General features: G+C 34.2%; 1 protein-coding gene across 4 annotated transcripts; it reads left to right on the top strand.

Moving 5' to 3' along the window:
• Nucleotides 1-565: 565 nt before the first annotated feature.
• Nucleotides 566-12,579, top strand: LOC101210274 (RNA demethylase ALKBH10B). 4 transcript variants are annotated; one of them, XM_011656192.2, is made up of 10 exons: nucleotides 566-680; nucleotides 889-979; nucleotides 1,198-1,919; nucleotides 2,924-3,043; nucleotides 3,281-3,378; nucleotides 3,506-3,623; nucleotides 10,762-10,881; nucleotides 10,971-11,095; nucleotides 11,180-11,334; nucleotides 11,440-12,579. In XM_011656192.2, exons 3-10 carry the CDS (start codon nucleotides 1,295-1,297, stop codon nucleotides 12,143-12,145), a joined length of 2,067 nt encoding a protein of 688 aa, XP_011654494.1. In that variant the 5' UTR covers nucleotides 566-680; nucleotides 889-979; nucleotides 1,198-1,294; the 3' UTR covers nucleotides 12,146-12,579. The 4 variants fall into 4 exon arrangements, with proteins under 4 accessions (XP_011654494.1, XP_011654493.1, XP_011654491.1 ...); XM_011656191.2 differs by having other exon boundaries at nucleotides 1,235-1,919; XM_011656189.2 differs by having other exon boundaries at nucleotides 600-979; nucleotides 1,235-1,919.
• The last annotated feature ends 4,139 nt before the right edge of the window (nucleotides 12,580-16,718 follow it).

Raw genomic sequence — 16,718 nt, forward strand, 5'->3', positions numbered from 1 at the left:
AATTGAAGGTGGATTTGATACTATGAATTTATTGAAAAATCTAGATAAATAAGAACATACAAAAGTTTGGATTGATTTAATTCTTGGAGGAGTTTTTTTAAAAATAAACAGTGGATTGTGAAAAATGATTTTAAAAAAATTACTATTAACAACTTTGTAAGAAATGAAAAAAAAAAAAAGATATTTTATTTAAAAATTAAAAAATTTAAACCATTTTTAATTTTAATTTTTAAAAGTGTGTTTTAGGGAAGCTATGTGAAGTTGAATAGGATTAATATAAAAACCTTTCCTTTTTCCTTCAAGAAATAGAATCACATTTAAATTTACTATTTAAAATAATAAAATATAAAAAGCAATAAAATTTATTTATATATATAAAAAAATGTTGAAATTACATGAAGAGTAAATCCAAAAGGAATTAAATTAAGTGAGGTTTATCCAAAAGAGTGGAGATTTAGTTAAGAAAGATCAAATCTTTGAACTCCAAAGTCTCCAAAGGCAATAAATTCAGAACCCTAACTATGAATTACCAAAATACCCTTTTTGAAGCTGAAGAAGAATTTGAAGAGTATATCCTACGTTGGTCCCTCTTCGATTCCCAGTTTTTCATTTTTTTCCCAAGCAGTGAAACAGAAGAGAGAGAGAGAGGAGAAGCCATTTTTAAAGTCTTAAGAACCTATGTATGTACATTCATGTTCATTAAAAACCATCCCAAGTTTACTTTCCAAACCCTAGATCTTATACTTCTCAAATTCCCCCAATTCCCCTCAAAATTCCCCCCCCTCCCCATTTTTGTTATTTCTTCTTTATCACTGATTTTCACTGTGCGTTATTCACAAGCACAGTCTAAAAATTGCTTCTTTTTTTTTTTCTAACCCCATTTTGCAGATCTGATACAATTGGGGTCCATCGCCGCCTTTTTTCTTCTCTAGCTTGTTTTTCAGTTCTCTGAATTTGGCTTCTTTAATTTTCGGTTCAGGTAATCTCCTTTGATCGGTTGTCAATGAGTAGATATTATAAACTGATTATACCCCAGTTGGATGGATGTTCTTTTTGTTTGAGCATTGTTATTGACTTCCGTTGATGATTGATGGGTTGTGATGATTTCAAGTAATTCTTGTGGTATTTGAGTTTACGACTTCTAATTTAGCATTTGGACTGAGTTTTTTTTTTTTGTTTGTTTGTTTGTTTGTGAAGACATTCATTGGTATTGTTTTTAAAAATTGGATCTCAGATTTGAGGATATACCACTGTATATGCGGGTTTAGTGTATTTTTCTGGTTAGAAGATTCTCATGGCAATGCCATCGGGAAATGTTGGTGTACCGGATAAAGTTTCGTTTCAGAGTGGTGGTGGAGTTGCAGTGAGTGGTGGTGGTGGCGAGATCCATCAGCACCATCCCCGCCCTTGGTTTCCCGATGAGCGTGATGGGTTTATCTCATGGTTGCGCGGGGAATTTGCTGCCTCGAATGCGATAATTGATGCGCTTTGCCATCATTTACGTGCTGTAGGAGAGCCTGGGGAATATGATATGGTTATTGGATGTATACAGCAACGGCGATGTAATTGGACACCGGTGCTTCATATGCAGCAGTACTTTTCAGTTGCAGAAGTGATGTATGCCCTTCAGCAGGTAACCTCAAGGAGGCAGCAGAGGTATATGGACCCTGTGAAAGTGGGGCCGAAGTTGTATAGAAGACCTGGGCCAGGGTTTAAGCAGCAGCAGGGCCATCGGGCTGAAGCCACAGTCAAGGAAGAGACAATCACTTGTGCAGAGTCATGTAATGGTGGGAACTCTTCAACTTTTGTAAGCTCTAGGAAGGTGGAGCAAGTAAGTAATACGTGTGATGAAAGTAAGGCATCAGGGGAGGATGAAAAATTGAGCGAAAAAGATTCAGGGTCAGCTGTGGACAATAAAGGTAATTTCTTTTTGTTCTCCTATCAATTCTTAATAGTGTGTGAAATTTGTTTTGGGCTAGATTATAAGTTTAATCTATGGACTGTCTGATTCTGGACTTTGAATGTTTAGGACATTTTAGACATTTCTTAAAAAGTTTAATGATCTATAGGAAACAAGCTTTGGAATTGCTGGGACCAAACTTCTTATTTTATCTTGGTTTGTTTAAATTGTACTTTCACATTTTTTCTAACATATATAAACTTTTAACTTTTTTTATTCTGCTGCTTTCATGATACTAGTTATTTTGGTTTGTCAAGGATTGATATTTTCCATTTTTAGTATAGTATGGCAGTATGACTTTGAGTGTAATACATGACCTCGTTAAAATAACGAAATGCAATTGTTTCCTCATCTTATTATCATCTAATAATTCATGGAATAAATAGTATTACGGATTTGGTGTTAACTGTTTAAGGCATTCCGTGCAGTGCATTGATCAAGAAAATTAAACAGAAAGGGATTAATACGTTGATTGTATGATCGGTTTGTTTGTCTTTTGGGTTACACTATAAACTGTTCTCCATTTATAAGATTTTAATGAATTGATTTTATTGTATGAAATGCTTAATTTTTTTATGGGTTATAACTACAAGTATTTTTTGGATGAAAATTAAATTTCAAACTAGGAGCCTAGGAGGGGTTGATAACATTATCAAATTGGAAAATTTAGCGGTTTTCTTGAACCCCTAATAAAATCCTTGTTTCATTGCAATATCAACTTGATATGCTTGGAGGCTATAAGCTTCGGGAAGTCCTATCTTGGTAATGAAAATGACCATGTTTTCGTTCACTTTTGATAGTAGTTCTTTATTCTTTTACCAGCATGTATAAACTATAATGTGCATGTTTCTTGTCATTTCTATTTCACTTGTAGAGATTTGAATTACTTCATAGGTAAATATTCATCAACGAAGAAGAAATTAAGACTATATCTCAATTTTGAAAAACTTGCTTGTTGACTAGATACTCATGGGAAGGACCAAAGTAATTGCAAAACGAAGTCTGCAGAAAATCTAGAAGACAATGCAATTAATAAAGACTCTCAAGTTGAACCTGATGATGGATGCTCTTCAAGCCATAGAGGTGAGTACTTTAATCATTGTTTCAATCTGGAAAACTTAACATCATATTTAGTGGGAATTTGCTCTTTAATCAATTCACTGTCGATATAGTTATAAATCACAATTGACCGTGCTGTAATTGAAAATTAATATTAAATTTTCAGCTTTATCCTACTTATTGTTGTAATGAAATTATGATTTTTTTTACTAAAGAAAATGACTTCACTATAATTATATTAATGACCAACTTTTTCTCTAGATAAGGAGCTGCAGTCTGTTCAAAGCCAGAATGGAAAGCAGTATGCTGCCACAACCCCGAGAACCTTTGTTGCCAGTGAGATGTTTGATGGAAAGATGGTATAATTGTTTGGTTTTATCCTGAATTTGGTTCTTTGATTCTTTTTGAGAAATTCTCTGAAGGAAGGAGTGTTTCATATTGGTAGACTGATCGACTTCAACTTATTTTATTTTTCTTCAAATTCAGGTGAATGTGATGGATGGATTGAAATTATTTGAAGAATTATTGGATGATGCTGAGGTTTCAAAGCTTCTTTCGCTGGTTAATGATTTGAGGGCTTCCGGAAAGAGAGGGCAATTTCAAGGCAAGTTCTTGGTCTTTTTTAACTCTGCTTGACAATATTCATATTTCATGACAAAAATTGTTTATTTAAGATTTTTTTAAAAATGCAATTAGTTTGATTTTGTGTGTGAAAGATTAATTCTATTTGCTATATTACCTCTGGCTTCGAGATAGTGAGTTTAAGAATGGGAATGATCACTTGAACATGGTTCTTGGAAACATTTGAAGAATTAGGCATTATTTTGAGATTTTGAACGAACATTTTTTCTTTCTAAATAAAAAATACTTTCCATTGAAAATTTGAAATTTGAAACAAAATTTTTATAGTGCTCTTGTTAGAATTGAAAGTTTGGACTTTTTAAATGTTCTTTATAAAAGATCTTAGGCAACTTATATGCTTGGTACATGTACATTAACCTATTTTTAAAGATAAGAAGCCAAGCACATTTGTTGTAAAGACAATAAAATAAAAGGAGCGAGTATGCTGATATTCAACTTGTACCCTGTCTTTTGATTGATTCAACAGGACTTGCAACGAAGAATAAATTTGAAAATAGGAACCTTTACAAATATAACCATTCTGAACTTGGTTACACTTACTATAAGACCTATGGTCCGATGAGGTTTTCAACCTCCTTTGGAGACCATAGGTTGAAAGAAAATTTTAAATATTTTTTGATCAAGAAACTAACATGGATATTTTTGGAATTTGGTTCCTCTTTTTGCTTATATGTTATTATTATCTTTTAATTGTAACCTAACTCATAACTACATTGGTTGGGCATTTTTGTAGCCATTGGTGTGTGGGGGGGGGGGGGGGGATATCTCATCTCCCATTCCTTTTGTAATTTTGTAACTGAAAGTTATGTTTCTTATAAACAATAGAAAGCTTAGTTACAATTACGGTAATACCAATGCCCTTAACCACTCCCAATGTTCAAGTGTAATCTGTAAACTATTGTATGAAGTTTATGAAAGACACTCCAATTAATGTTAATTACATTCTGAGTATCAACAAAAACAGAACTCAAGCGTGATAATCGAGAGAGATGCACAGTATTTTGCTATTGCCGTCCTCTCCCAATTTGGATGCGTTTTTTTGATGATTTCTTTTATACCATTATTCAATCCAAAGAACTTTTAGCCCTTTCAATGAAATTGTGTCCATGTTTGATGACATGTTGATCAAAATGGCATCATTTGCTAAAAGAATAATGTTTTCTTGACATCATCCTTGACTGATTTGTCTAATACCCAAGGACAACCAAGTCACTAAAACAAAAAACCTGTTATTTCCATCATTTAGAGCAGTGAAGAAATAGATGTTGGCCCTTCCCAAACTCCAAACAGAGATCGGCAGAAATTTGGACGTAGCCACCACTTTGCAGTATTTGGAACTTCCTGACAAATAATCCACATGATGGGTTTTACCTTCTTAAGATCATCCATCTTCTAAATAAGATTCAGCAAGCCTCTACTCAATAAAGAATGTGGTTTTGTGAGTTTCTGGATTTGATATTTCACTAAAAATATGTGCCATAGAAGTAAGTTTCATAGTTTCCTCTTTTCCTGGGCAATATTAGTTCCATTTACCTCTCGTTCTTGAACTCTTAAATCTCATCATCATCTTGGTAGTAATTCTTTTGAATAAGTGCTTTCCTCCATGCCTATTGGGTTCAATGTTGCCAAGCCGTTTAGTTACCTTTCAAGTCTTGTTTTACTTGATGGATGGCTCTTTTTCTTGTTATCTTCTTTTGTGGGCTTCATTTTGGTATGCCCTTGTCATTTTTCATTTTTTCTCAATGAAAGTTTTGTTATTTATAAATATACACACACCTACACAGTAATTTTTTGGTTGAAACTTGGGAATCTTGAAAGTGGTAGCTGATTTCAGGGTTTATTTGGTCTAGAAAGATGTCATTTGTTCATTCCTAACCCATTGTTTTTTTGAAGTTTTGCGTATGGCTCTTTCTCAAGCTCATCCTTGTGTTTATTTTCTTTTATGTACGTCCACTTTCTCCTAAGCCAAATGCTATTTATTTGTTTGGGTAAAAACAAACAATTATTGTTATGATTTCTTTCACTGCGTTGCAATAGGGTGAGAAATGTAGAAAAAGATTTCTTGTTTTTTACAAAAATGTACCGGGGTTAAATTTTGAGTTTTCGTTTTTCGGTTGAAGTTTTTGCTCCTCCTAAAATACTCCCATTTGAACATCACTAGCACTGAAAATTTACGTTTCCTTTTTGAGAAGAAAGAGGAAGAAAGGGTCCATTCCATTCTTTTTCCTAATGTTATTGTTGCCTCCCAAAAAAGATTCTCAACTTATTGCAATTCTCTCCAACCAGGAATGATTAGTTCCTGAAAGCCTGTTTTCCATCTATCATCAGGAGACATCCCTACTAACTTTTAGAAACGAATATAGTCTATTAAGAAAATTTGATATTTCTTCATCAGTACCACTATCTTACTGTTAAAGGGAATTGGGGTTTCTTTGGTTTATTCCTATTTAATATTTTCCATGTACTTTTCCTTTATTAGTATTTTGGTCTCTATTTATTCACTAATTTAATAGATTATTAAGTATAGTTTGATTTTTTCAATATATTATATAAAATTATCATGGTAGCAGAGCTCTAGGGTTTTTCTTCTCATTGAATTCTAGCTGCCACAGCCCCATCCGTGCTTTGCCTCCATCAATCAGTCGTCAATGCAGGCGGATCCATCGCCCATTAGGGTTTTTAGTATAGTAGTTGTTCCGCCGTATCTTAGACTCACGTGTAATTCTGCCACTTTGCTCGTCTCCGGTTAGATCCATCACCTTCTGACAGGTCCATTTTACGCTATATGTGTAGAGATCCCTAATTTATTTATTAACATCTCATTTTTTTCTTTGGTCAATTTAACTTGCTCGAAAACCTAGAATTTTCTTTTAAACTTCAAAATTACAATGTTGGGAAAAAACTCGGTCAAATAAAAATTAAAACTAAAAAATTTTATGAATTTTTTATTCCAAAAATATAATATGATAAAAAAATTATAATTTTTCATTAATTTTATTCAAGATTGAAATACTGTTATTTCAATTTGAAGTTAGCATATGATTAAAAAAAAACCATGATCTTTAAGTCCAAGGTAATGAGTCAAAACATAATGAATATAGTGCTTAAGAATTTTTGGAATATGAGAGGACTTACTGTTTTTGGCACACTTGGAACGGTTGAAAATACCCACTTCTGATGAAAGTTGGCCCCTTGTTCTAACAGAAAAAGAAGAATCAGAATCTGAAATGTATTGTATCGTTTTTTTGCCATAAATTTGCTGAGTTGTCCTCTGAAATGCTTGAGTTATAGCATTTGCAAGTTATCAGCTGTCTTTGACATTCCTTCTATGCCCTGTAATACCCATCTTGGAAGATTTGCAGCCTCTTGGATTGCTACATCTAGTTTTTGTTTGTCCTGGTTTTCTTTGTTCATCTCGAATTGTTATGTAGGGCATCTTGAGAGTTGGTTTGTTTTTTCTCCCTTTGGTTTAGTTTGTTCTCTTGGTTCAGATGTTTTGGGTTGGTCCTTTTTGTTCCTTATAATCTTGTTGTGTTTTGACTCATTACTTTGGACTGTTCTTTGAGCTTTAGTCTCACTTATTATATCAATGAAGAGGCTTACTTCCATTTGGAAAAAAAAGTCGAAGAATACATTTCTTCCATGTTTAGATAGTTTATTTATTTTGGCTCTTTTGATGAATATACACGTTACTTTCAGATAAGAAATATGAAATTATTATTATTATTTTTCTTTTTTTAGAGAACTTTTTGTAAAAAACTGCTGAAATATTTATAAAGTATAGCAAAGTTTCAGATTTTATTAACGAAAGACATTGATAGACTCTATCGATGTCTATCATTGATTCATTACTAAAATATTTTGTAAATATTTTGGTCCATTTTGCTATATTTGAAAATGTGCCATATTATTATTATTGTTAGAGCATTAAACAAACTTTTCATTATCAAAAATTGATTACTAAAGGAAGGGGAGAGGAAAATATTCTTAACTAGTGATAAATTGTGACAAGCTATAATTACAATATAGCATAGAAGCAAAAGGAAGGAGTAAATCCCAAACATCTCCATGCTGGACTCATGATTGTGGAAAATTCTTGAATTTCTTTTAAACCAAAGCTGCTAAAGGAGAGCAAATAGGCCATTAAACCAAAAGAATCTTTGATTGACCTTCAAAAGACGTGCCACTAATGACTTGTTTTGAAAGCAATAAACGTGAAACCTAGGCTTATGTGGAAACGTGAGTATAGGGGCTAGTAACCACGATATTGTTCTTTTATTATTTTCTGATGAATTTGTTAGATACCTAGATTAGTATACGGTTAGGGGTATAAGGGTAATTAGATACTTAGGAAGTTACTGATTGCGCAAGTGTGGTTACTAGTAGTTATTATGTAAGTGTGGTTACTAGGGTGGTTACTTCTTGTTATAAATGGAGGGAGGGTAATCTATGGAGTGATCTAGGGCTTGGATAAGAGTACTCAAGAGGGAGGTTCCAAGTGCCTTATATTGGGTTTTATCTTGTATTTTCTTATAGTTTATTATAATAAATTTAGATCTACTTCTTGTTAGAAAGTATCCTAACAGAATTATACAACAGATACAATCAGAGGGAGAATAAAAAGAATACACAATGGAATAAAAATAGAATTTAGGAATTAGGGTAAATCTTTCCATAAATACCCTAAGCCCCAAGCCCACTAATTCTAACACTCCCTCTCAAGTTGGAACGTAAATATGAATGATGCCTAACGTGCTAACACAAAAGTCGAAGTTTGGTCTGAGAAGCCCCTTGGTGAGAACATCAACAACCTGTTGGCTTGAAGGGATGTACAAGATGCATATGCTCCCACTGCCAAGTCTTTCTTTGATGAAATGCCGATCAATCTCGACATGTTTAGTTCTATCATGTTGAATTGGGTTGTTAATTAATACTAATAGTGTCTTTATTATCACAAAAAAGCTTTAATGGTGTCTCCCATTCTTGATGAAGATCAGACAGGACTTTCTAGAGCCAAATTTCCTCACATATTTTCAAACTCATAGCTTGGTATTCGACGGCCTCAGTGTTGCTCCTCTGTCACTTTGCTTTTTACTCCTCCAAGTTACAAGATTGCCCTAAACAAAGGTACAATAACCGAAGGTAGACTTTCTATCACCAATAGATCATGCTCAGTTCTAGTCAGTATATGCAAAAATGGTCTTTTTATGTGTCTTTCTAAACATCAACCCTTTACCAGGTGCTATTTTTAAGTATCTCAGAATGCTGGCAGCTTCCATATGTTTCTCATAGGGAGCCTGCATAAACTGGCTAACAACACTAACAACAAAGGAAATATCAGGACTAGTATGGGATAAGTAAATCAATTTACCTGCAAGGCGTTGATATTGTTCTTTATCAATTGGAACTTGATCATCAGAGTTTCCTACTTTACAGTTGAATTCAATAGGAGTGTTAGCAGGACGACATCCCAACATACATGTCTCGGTTAGCAAATCAATGGTGTATTCTCTTTGAGAGAGATGCCTTCTTTAGATTTGGCCACCTCTATTCCAAGGAAATATTATAAATTTCCCAAATCTTTGATTTTAATCTTCTGTCTTGAAACCTTTGTAAATAAAGTATGATCAGAATGCCTTTGACTGTACCCTTGGGACTTGACAAAGTAGTAAACCTGTCAAACCATGCTCTGGGTGAGTGTTTCCGACCATATAGGAATTTCTGGAGTTTACATACCTATTGACCAAACTAGGCTTCAAATCCAGATGGGGGGCTCATGTAGATTTCCTCCACTAAGTCTCCATTCAGAAAAACATTCTTAACATCTAGGTGGTATTGTCAAGGTGCACGTAAGCTGGCTCGGACACTGACGAATATATATTAAGAAAAACATCCCGTTGGTATAGAGGCCAATCTTTGTTCACATCAACAAATAGCAGAATTCTAATAGTGTTCAACTTAGCAATTGAAGAAAAAATTTCTGAATAGGTTTGAATAAATCTCTTTGCAACTAACCTTGCCCTGCGTCTGTCAAGTGTTCCATGTGCTTTGTCTTTGAGATAGAACACTCATTTTCATGCCACAGTTTTGTGCCCCTTGGGTAGAGCATAAATCTCCTTAAGTTTTTTTCTTTTCAAGAAGCCTTCATCTTTTCCATGACAGGATTCTTTAATTCAGAATGCTAAGCAGCGTAGATATTTTTCGGTATTAAGGTAGAGTCAAGCTTTGAATTGTGGAGAGAGATTATCATATGAAACATAATTACAAATGGGATGTTTACGAAGAATGCACCAATTTGGGGAGAGCCATATTCCGAAGGGTCCTTGGGCTTCAACAAGAATTCTAGCAGAAGCCACAAGAAAACCTTCACTCGAAGGGTTTTCATTTATCCATTTCTTTAATGTATAAGACACCAAACTTTCATTGAGATGGAGGGAAAGATATACAAGGGCAACGCAAACACTAGCCCAAAAGACAACAATAAGAATTTATGTTCTTGTCATGAAAAGTACTATCATCTGGAATGAGATATGATATTCAAAGGCTCTCCAGAGTATGCGATCTTGGTGTTAATTTAAATCAACTATGCATAGGAATGATGGAGTTCATGTTTGAAATTTGATTTTTTCACCTATTCCTCGTAATTTGCTATGTATGTAGAATCTTGTTATGTTTCCACTAGATAAAATTGAAAAAATAAAAATAGAGTGCATGTAAAAGTTTCTGAGATCTCGATGACATTGACAAAGTAGCGTTGACATTAGCACATTGTTGGTGCAGCTAATTTCATAGGTTTAGTATGGGGAATTGTAAGTTTGGGTATTTATACCAATTTTATAATAAAAAACAAGGTGTCTAGAATAATCTTGCTGTTTGCCAATCAAACCAAAAATTGAAACGCATATGGCCTTGTTCCTTCTGATGCATATGCCTTCTGCACACTTTCTTTCCCTTTTTTCCCTTTCTTTGGAAAAGTTAATGAACCACTTTCTCAATGGTCGGCAATTGAATGATGTATGAACATGAACAATGTTTCTACACTTATAATTTGCTAGAGAATGAACTGAATAATATAATATTTTGTTCTTGCACATAATCAGGTCAGACGTATGTGGTCTCAAAAAGACCCATGAAGGGACATGGGAGAGAAATGATCCAACTAGGCTTTCCCATTGCAGATGCTCCTCATGAGGATGACAATTCTTTAGGGCTTTCTAAAGGTATTTACTCATTTGGGATAGCAATTTCTAAGTTTAGTTAAGCTATATGGTCCGTTTTTGTTTGATGGGGTATTTTAGATCATTTTTAGTGAACTTCACAGATAGAAGAATAGAACCCATTCCCTCATTGCTTCAAGATCTCATTGATCGCTTGGTTGGGGATCAAGTGATGACAGTGAAACCAGATTCCTGCATCATCGATTTTTATAACGAGGTCCCTAATTAAGTTCTTGTTTTCAGCAGATTTTAAATAGTTTATGTTCTTGACTAAGATTTTTATTGGTTGCGGTACACTCAGGGTGATCATTCTCAGCCTCATGTCTGGCCATCATGGTTTGGAAGGCCTGTTGGTGTCCTCCTTCTGACTGAATGTGAAATAACCTTTGGTAGAGTGATTGGTACCGATCATTCTGGAAACTATAGAGGGGCTATGAAGTTGTCTCTCACACCTGGGTAATCATTCTTTTCTTTCATCCTAGTCTTGATGCGTGCTTCTTAATTTACTGTCAATCATTCTCTTCTGATCTGTTCTGCTTTTCTTCACCTTTTGAAATACAGAAACCTTCTTGTGGTGCAAGGAAAATCTGCAGATTTTGCTAAGCATGCACTTCCTGCCATCCGCAAGCAACGCATACTTGTTACATTAACCAAATCACAACCAAAAAGAGCTGCACCAGCTGACGGGCAACGCACATCTCTAAATGTAGGTACATTTTCTGGTTGGGGCCCTCCATCTGCTAGATCACCCAACCCTCGTCTTTCACCTGGACAGAAGCCCTACCCTACGGTTCCATCAACTGGTGTACTACCGGTACCACCCATTCGTCCCCAAATGGCACCACCAAATGGCATCCCTCCTTTAATTGTTCCTCCTGTAGCATCACCTATGCCTTTCACTCCTGTGCCGATCCCAACTGGTCCATCAGCATGGCCCACTGCACATACAAGGCATCCTCCACCTCGTTTACCTGTCCCAGGCACTGGAGTATTCCTTCCCCCTCCAGGCTCTTCTAGTGCTCCAACTCCATCTCCTCAACAGCAGTTGCCAATCTCCAATATTGAGACGGGTTCCCTTTCAGAAAAGGAGAATGGTTTGACGAAATCTGATCACAGTTCAGGTACTTTTCCAGGAGAAAAACCAGATGCGAAGGCTCAAAGACAAGAATGCAATGGGAGTATAGATGGAAGTGGGAATGATAAAGTGAAAGAGGAAGAGCAGCAGCAGCAACAGGAGGAGGAACAAAGTGCCCAAAATGCAGTTTAGACAGAAGATATTACATTATTGAAGAGAAGAGAGAGAGAGAGAGGAAGGCAGGTAGGCTGCAGAGTTGAATGAGTTATGAAGCAAAATGTAGAGAGCGGCAACATTCAAGATTGATGATTTGCACACTAAAGACATTAATACCACTACCAAAGGAGAACAAGGGGAGTTCTCTTTCAAAATCCTTTAGTTCATTCCTTTTTTTTGTTCTGAAAAATTATTGGTTAGATGGGATAACTGATTCCTAATGGAACTTTTGGATCTTACTTATCATCTTTTTTTTTTCTTTTTTTCTTTTATTTTAAAAAGTGATTTTTGAGAAGTTAGAACCAGTTGGGAATTTTCTTTTGGTTTAAATAGTTGAAAAAAACAAGAAAAAGAATATATATATAATATATATGCTAACCCCTTGAGTTATTAGGGACTGGATCTTCCCACCTCTTATATGAAATTCATCATCAGTTCTATACTTCGCAAATGTAGAGATAGATTATTGGCCTTTCATGTTGATCACAATATCATGGATTTATGGTCAACTTCTCTTTAACCTAAATGCAAATGAACCAATTTAACATAGTGTGGCATTTGTTTAAATAACATCATTCGACGTGCATTATTATGCTATATGATGGTTATATGGGATCTCATTTTTTAGTGTAGATGGTGCTATTATCTTGAAGTAGTCATATGAATAACTTAAATATAAATAATCTAGAAGATTATAAAAGAGTGTCAAAAGTTTTGCCTTTTTAAAAAGAGAAATATATCTCAAAAGGTTTTTCTTCGACTTTTCATTTTGTGCTAATTTTTGTTTTGACAAATGGTATATGTTTGTTGTGGTGAAAGCTTTTGAAGACCAACTTTAATCTAAAGATGGAGACGATTGTTGTTTGAGACACTACTTCTGGGAATTCATCACATGTCTATTCTTGACTTTCAACCTTAATCTTAATCTTAAATTAATTAACATTTATACATCTTACCTATTCCTACGATATGTCCTAACCTACCATTTTTTCTTAATTATTATTTTTCTTTTAGTTTTATAATTAAATATTAATAGATAATCGAATTACTTATCTTTTTGAATCAATTTTAAGCTATTTTTTAGAATAATTTTCTTTACTATTGAGGGTAGAAATTGGTGCATTTACCGTAGGATTATATCACAACATTTTCTAAATTTGCAAAAATAACAAATTTCTAAATTTGTAAGAGTAACAAATTTAAAAATAATATTCTTTTGACAAACTTATGATTACGATGTAACTAATTTTGCTAAAATTGGTTTATGAGCTGTTTTTTTCTTAAATATTTTGGTTATTTGATGTAATTTCTCTTTTCAAAATATTGCAAAATTTTATATTTCTATTTAATAAAACATGGATAGACTTTTACAAGTGTCTATCGTGATATTGTAAACACTGAAAATGATGTATATCATTGATACAATTTAAAATATTTTTATATATAATTTTTTTTAGCATTTCATATTATTTACTATGCAAAGACATTTTATGGTAATGACATTAAATACAAAGATATTTTTGTGTACTGGTTTGTGTAGGACTTCAACTTTAGGTATCTATAACTAATTTGTAGCACATAAGTTACTTCGTCCAAGGTTTTATTAATTTTTGACAAATTGCCACCATTTTCCTTCATTTAATTCTCCAAAATAGTTTAATGGATACCCACTCTACTACTAATTACATGTTGACACCAGAATGTTCATCTTCATGGTGTAATTTCGTGAAATTCAATTCCAGTTTGATTATTTGTTTCAATATACTTGTATAATTGCACATAATTAATTGGTTGTATATTACACTTCAATATACTTGTATAATTCCACATAATTAGTTGCTGACCTTAACTAAACTTCAACTTTAACTTATGCACTAGAAACATCTAAACGTCCACATATGTAATAAAAAGCAATACCAAACTTACTATTAAATATACTTATCTCAGTAGTGCCCATAACATTACAATCCAAGGTAAACTTAAAATAACATAACATATAGTATTAAGTAGACACAACTAAGGTTCCAACTCAGGGTAACATATTACAAAATAAAATAAACAAAGTTTAGAATTTGACAAGCACTTGACATACTTCTAACCAACCCCGAAACCTCTTAGAATATATATATATACAGACAAAAAATGCATGTAACATACAACAACAGAAACTAGTCAGCACTCGACAGCAAACTAGCAATAGTAGGTCAAACTTTGGGATCACGGTCTCTACTTAGAAAGTGAGAAATTTTTTTGAAAATGTGAGGACTAACTTTTAAAACATAGTAAAACAGTAAATAAAGTTTTCAAATTTCTCTCTCTCTCTATACCTTTAATCTAAACTCGGGAATGATATAATTAAATCAATACCATAACCCTAATAAGTATAAACCTCAACTCTAATACCAAAATGGAATCGATGTTATTACTCCTACTCTGAGATGAGTCATTGGACATCCAATAGAGACCCTCATCTCAATATAACAGATCTCAAGATAACTCGAGTATAGTATAAAACATGTCTATAAACTCAAGCTTTTAAACTTAGATAACTCAAATCTCAAGCTTATGATCTTTAAAGCTTAGAAATATCATGCTTTTGAACAAATATCTTGCTTTATACCAAACTTAAACTTTAAATATGCTTTCCTAAATCATAACGCATGCTTAAATATGTGGAAACTTAGCTTTAAATTCTTACTTTTCACTTGCTAAGAAATTCTCTTGCTTTTAAACTCAAACTTAACCAAATATCATGTTGTATAAATAACGTAATAAAATCATTAAACTTAAGCTTATGCTTTTTAAACAGTTCCGAGGCTTAACTCAAACTCATGCTTTGTAAACATTTTGATGAAATAAGCAAAATATACTTAATAACTCAAATAATGCTAAAAAAAATTTGGATTGAAAATCATGTTTATCGGCATTTAAACACCTTTTGTGACTCACATATTTGAGCTAACTCTTTTAAGTCTATAAATTTTCCAAATCTCTTCTTGTCGTAAAACAAGAGAATTTAATCTTAAATTAACCTTCTTAATCCTAAATTAGTCCAAACTTTACTTAGAAGTACTAAAACATAAAAAGTGGCCTAAACCTAGCACATTGACATGGCTTGGCCCCTTAAAGTGCCAAGTTGCATGTTAACCTCGCAATGTGACTTGTTGTGTGTCACGATTGTAACCTTTCAAACTCAGGACGGGCGATTGTGTCGCACTTGTTCAAACTCGATGAACAAATCAGTTGATCGAAGTCTGAAAACCGTTGACAAACTCGCAATATGAATCAACCTCCTGTCACGTTCTCTAGAAAATATTTTAGAAAATGTGTGAGAGAAAGAAATTCATTGAAATCGGCATTATAATATGCATTGAAGACTGTCAGTTACAAGGGAAAAGGTTTGCTTGTAAAGAATGTGACAATGCTTGGGTAGGGATTCAACTACTATGCCTCCCCTATAGTACATTTTGAACATTTTCAGCTTTGGTAAGCTTGCATATGAAAATGTCGAATGTCACATCCAAGCTTTATGACTTAAAAAGAAAAGCAACTAGTTAAACTAAATACAAGATACAAAGATAAGATAAATCGGGGGTATTTGGACATACGACCATAGGCAAATGCCCTGGACAAGTATGACTATGACATTCTTCCCCACTTAAACAGTTGACATCCTTGTCGACTAGCAAAGATGGAATTCTTCAATCTTCTGCTTTCACGCTTCAAGGTCTTCGGTACGTCCCCAACTTATATCTTCCACAAGGAGGTTCTTCCACTTTGCTAGGAATTCATGTATCCTTATCGTGGGTCTTCTACCTTTCCTTGCTCTTTCAATAAGGACTTCTTCCACTCCTGCTAGTCCCTCGTATCTTCTCACGAAGTGGTGGTTTCTATATCTTCAAAATCGAGTCTATTCAGGTTGCAGTTTAATGCGGACCTGATCTCCCACACGAAAGTCTAGGGGTCGACTCTTCTTATCCACCTACCTTTTCATCCGCTTCGAGGCTTCCTCTAGACAGGCCCAAGTGATGTCTAATTTTCATTTCCATTTACTAGTAAAGTTATGAGCCTGAGGACCCTTCTTAGCATAGGAAGGGTCAACAAGGCTCGACAGTACAGGTTGTCCGCCATAAACAATCTCAAACGGGCTTCTCTCAGTTGACGAACACATTATAGCGTTAACATAAAACCAGGTTACCTTCACCAACTGAACTCAATTCTTTTGTTCCATCTTACTGGCCTTAGCAAAACTCTCACCATCTTGAGCGACAAAGTTTTTCTACCGGGATTCTCTCGACGTGTCCTGCATTGGGCCATCAACTTGACATGCCTTTATACAAGCCAACATGCACTGAATTTCATGATCATTTTTCTAACTAAGGGCATCAGTTGTCCGGTTACTCGCTATTTTTCTATGTTTCGACCGAAAATTAAGTTCGAGCAGGTCTTTCTGCCACCTTGCTTGACTTGAAGTTAGTTTCAGTTGAGTACTGAAGTGGATGGTAACAATATTGTTCGTCTCTCTGACATAAGTTGATGCGTGCGAATA

This window comes from Cucumis sativus, chromosome 5, assembly GCF_000004075.3.
Source record: "Cucumis sativus cultivar 9930 chromosome 5, Cucumber_9930_V3, whole genome shotgun sequence".
Taxonomy (NCBI): domain Eukaryota; kingdom Viridiplantae; phylum Streptophyta; class Magnoliopsida; order Cucurbitales; family Cucurbitaceae; genus Cucumis; species Cucumis sativus.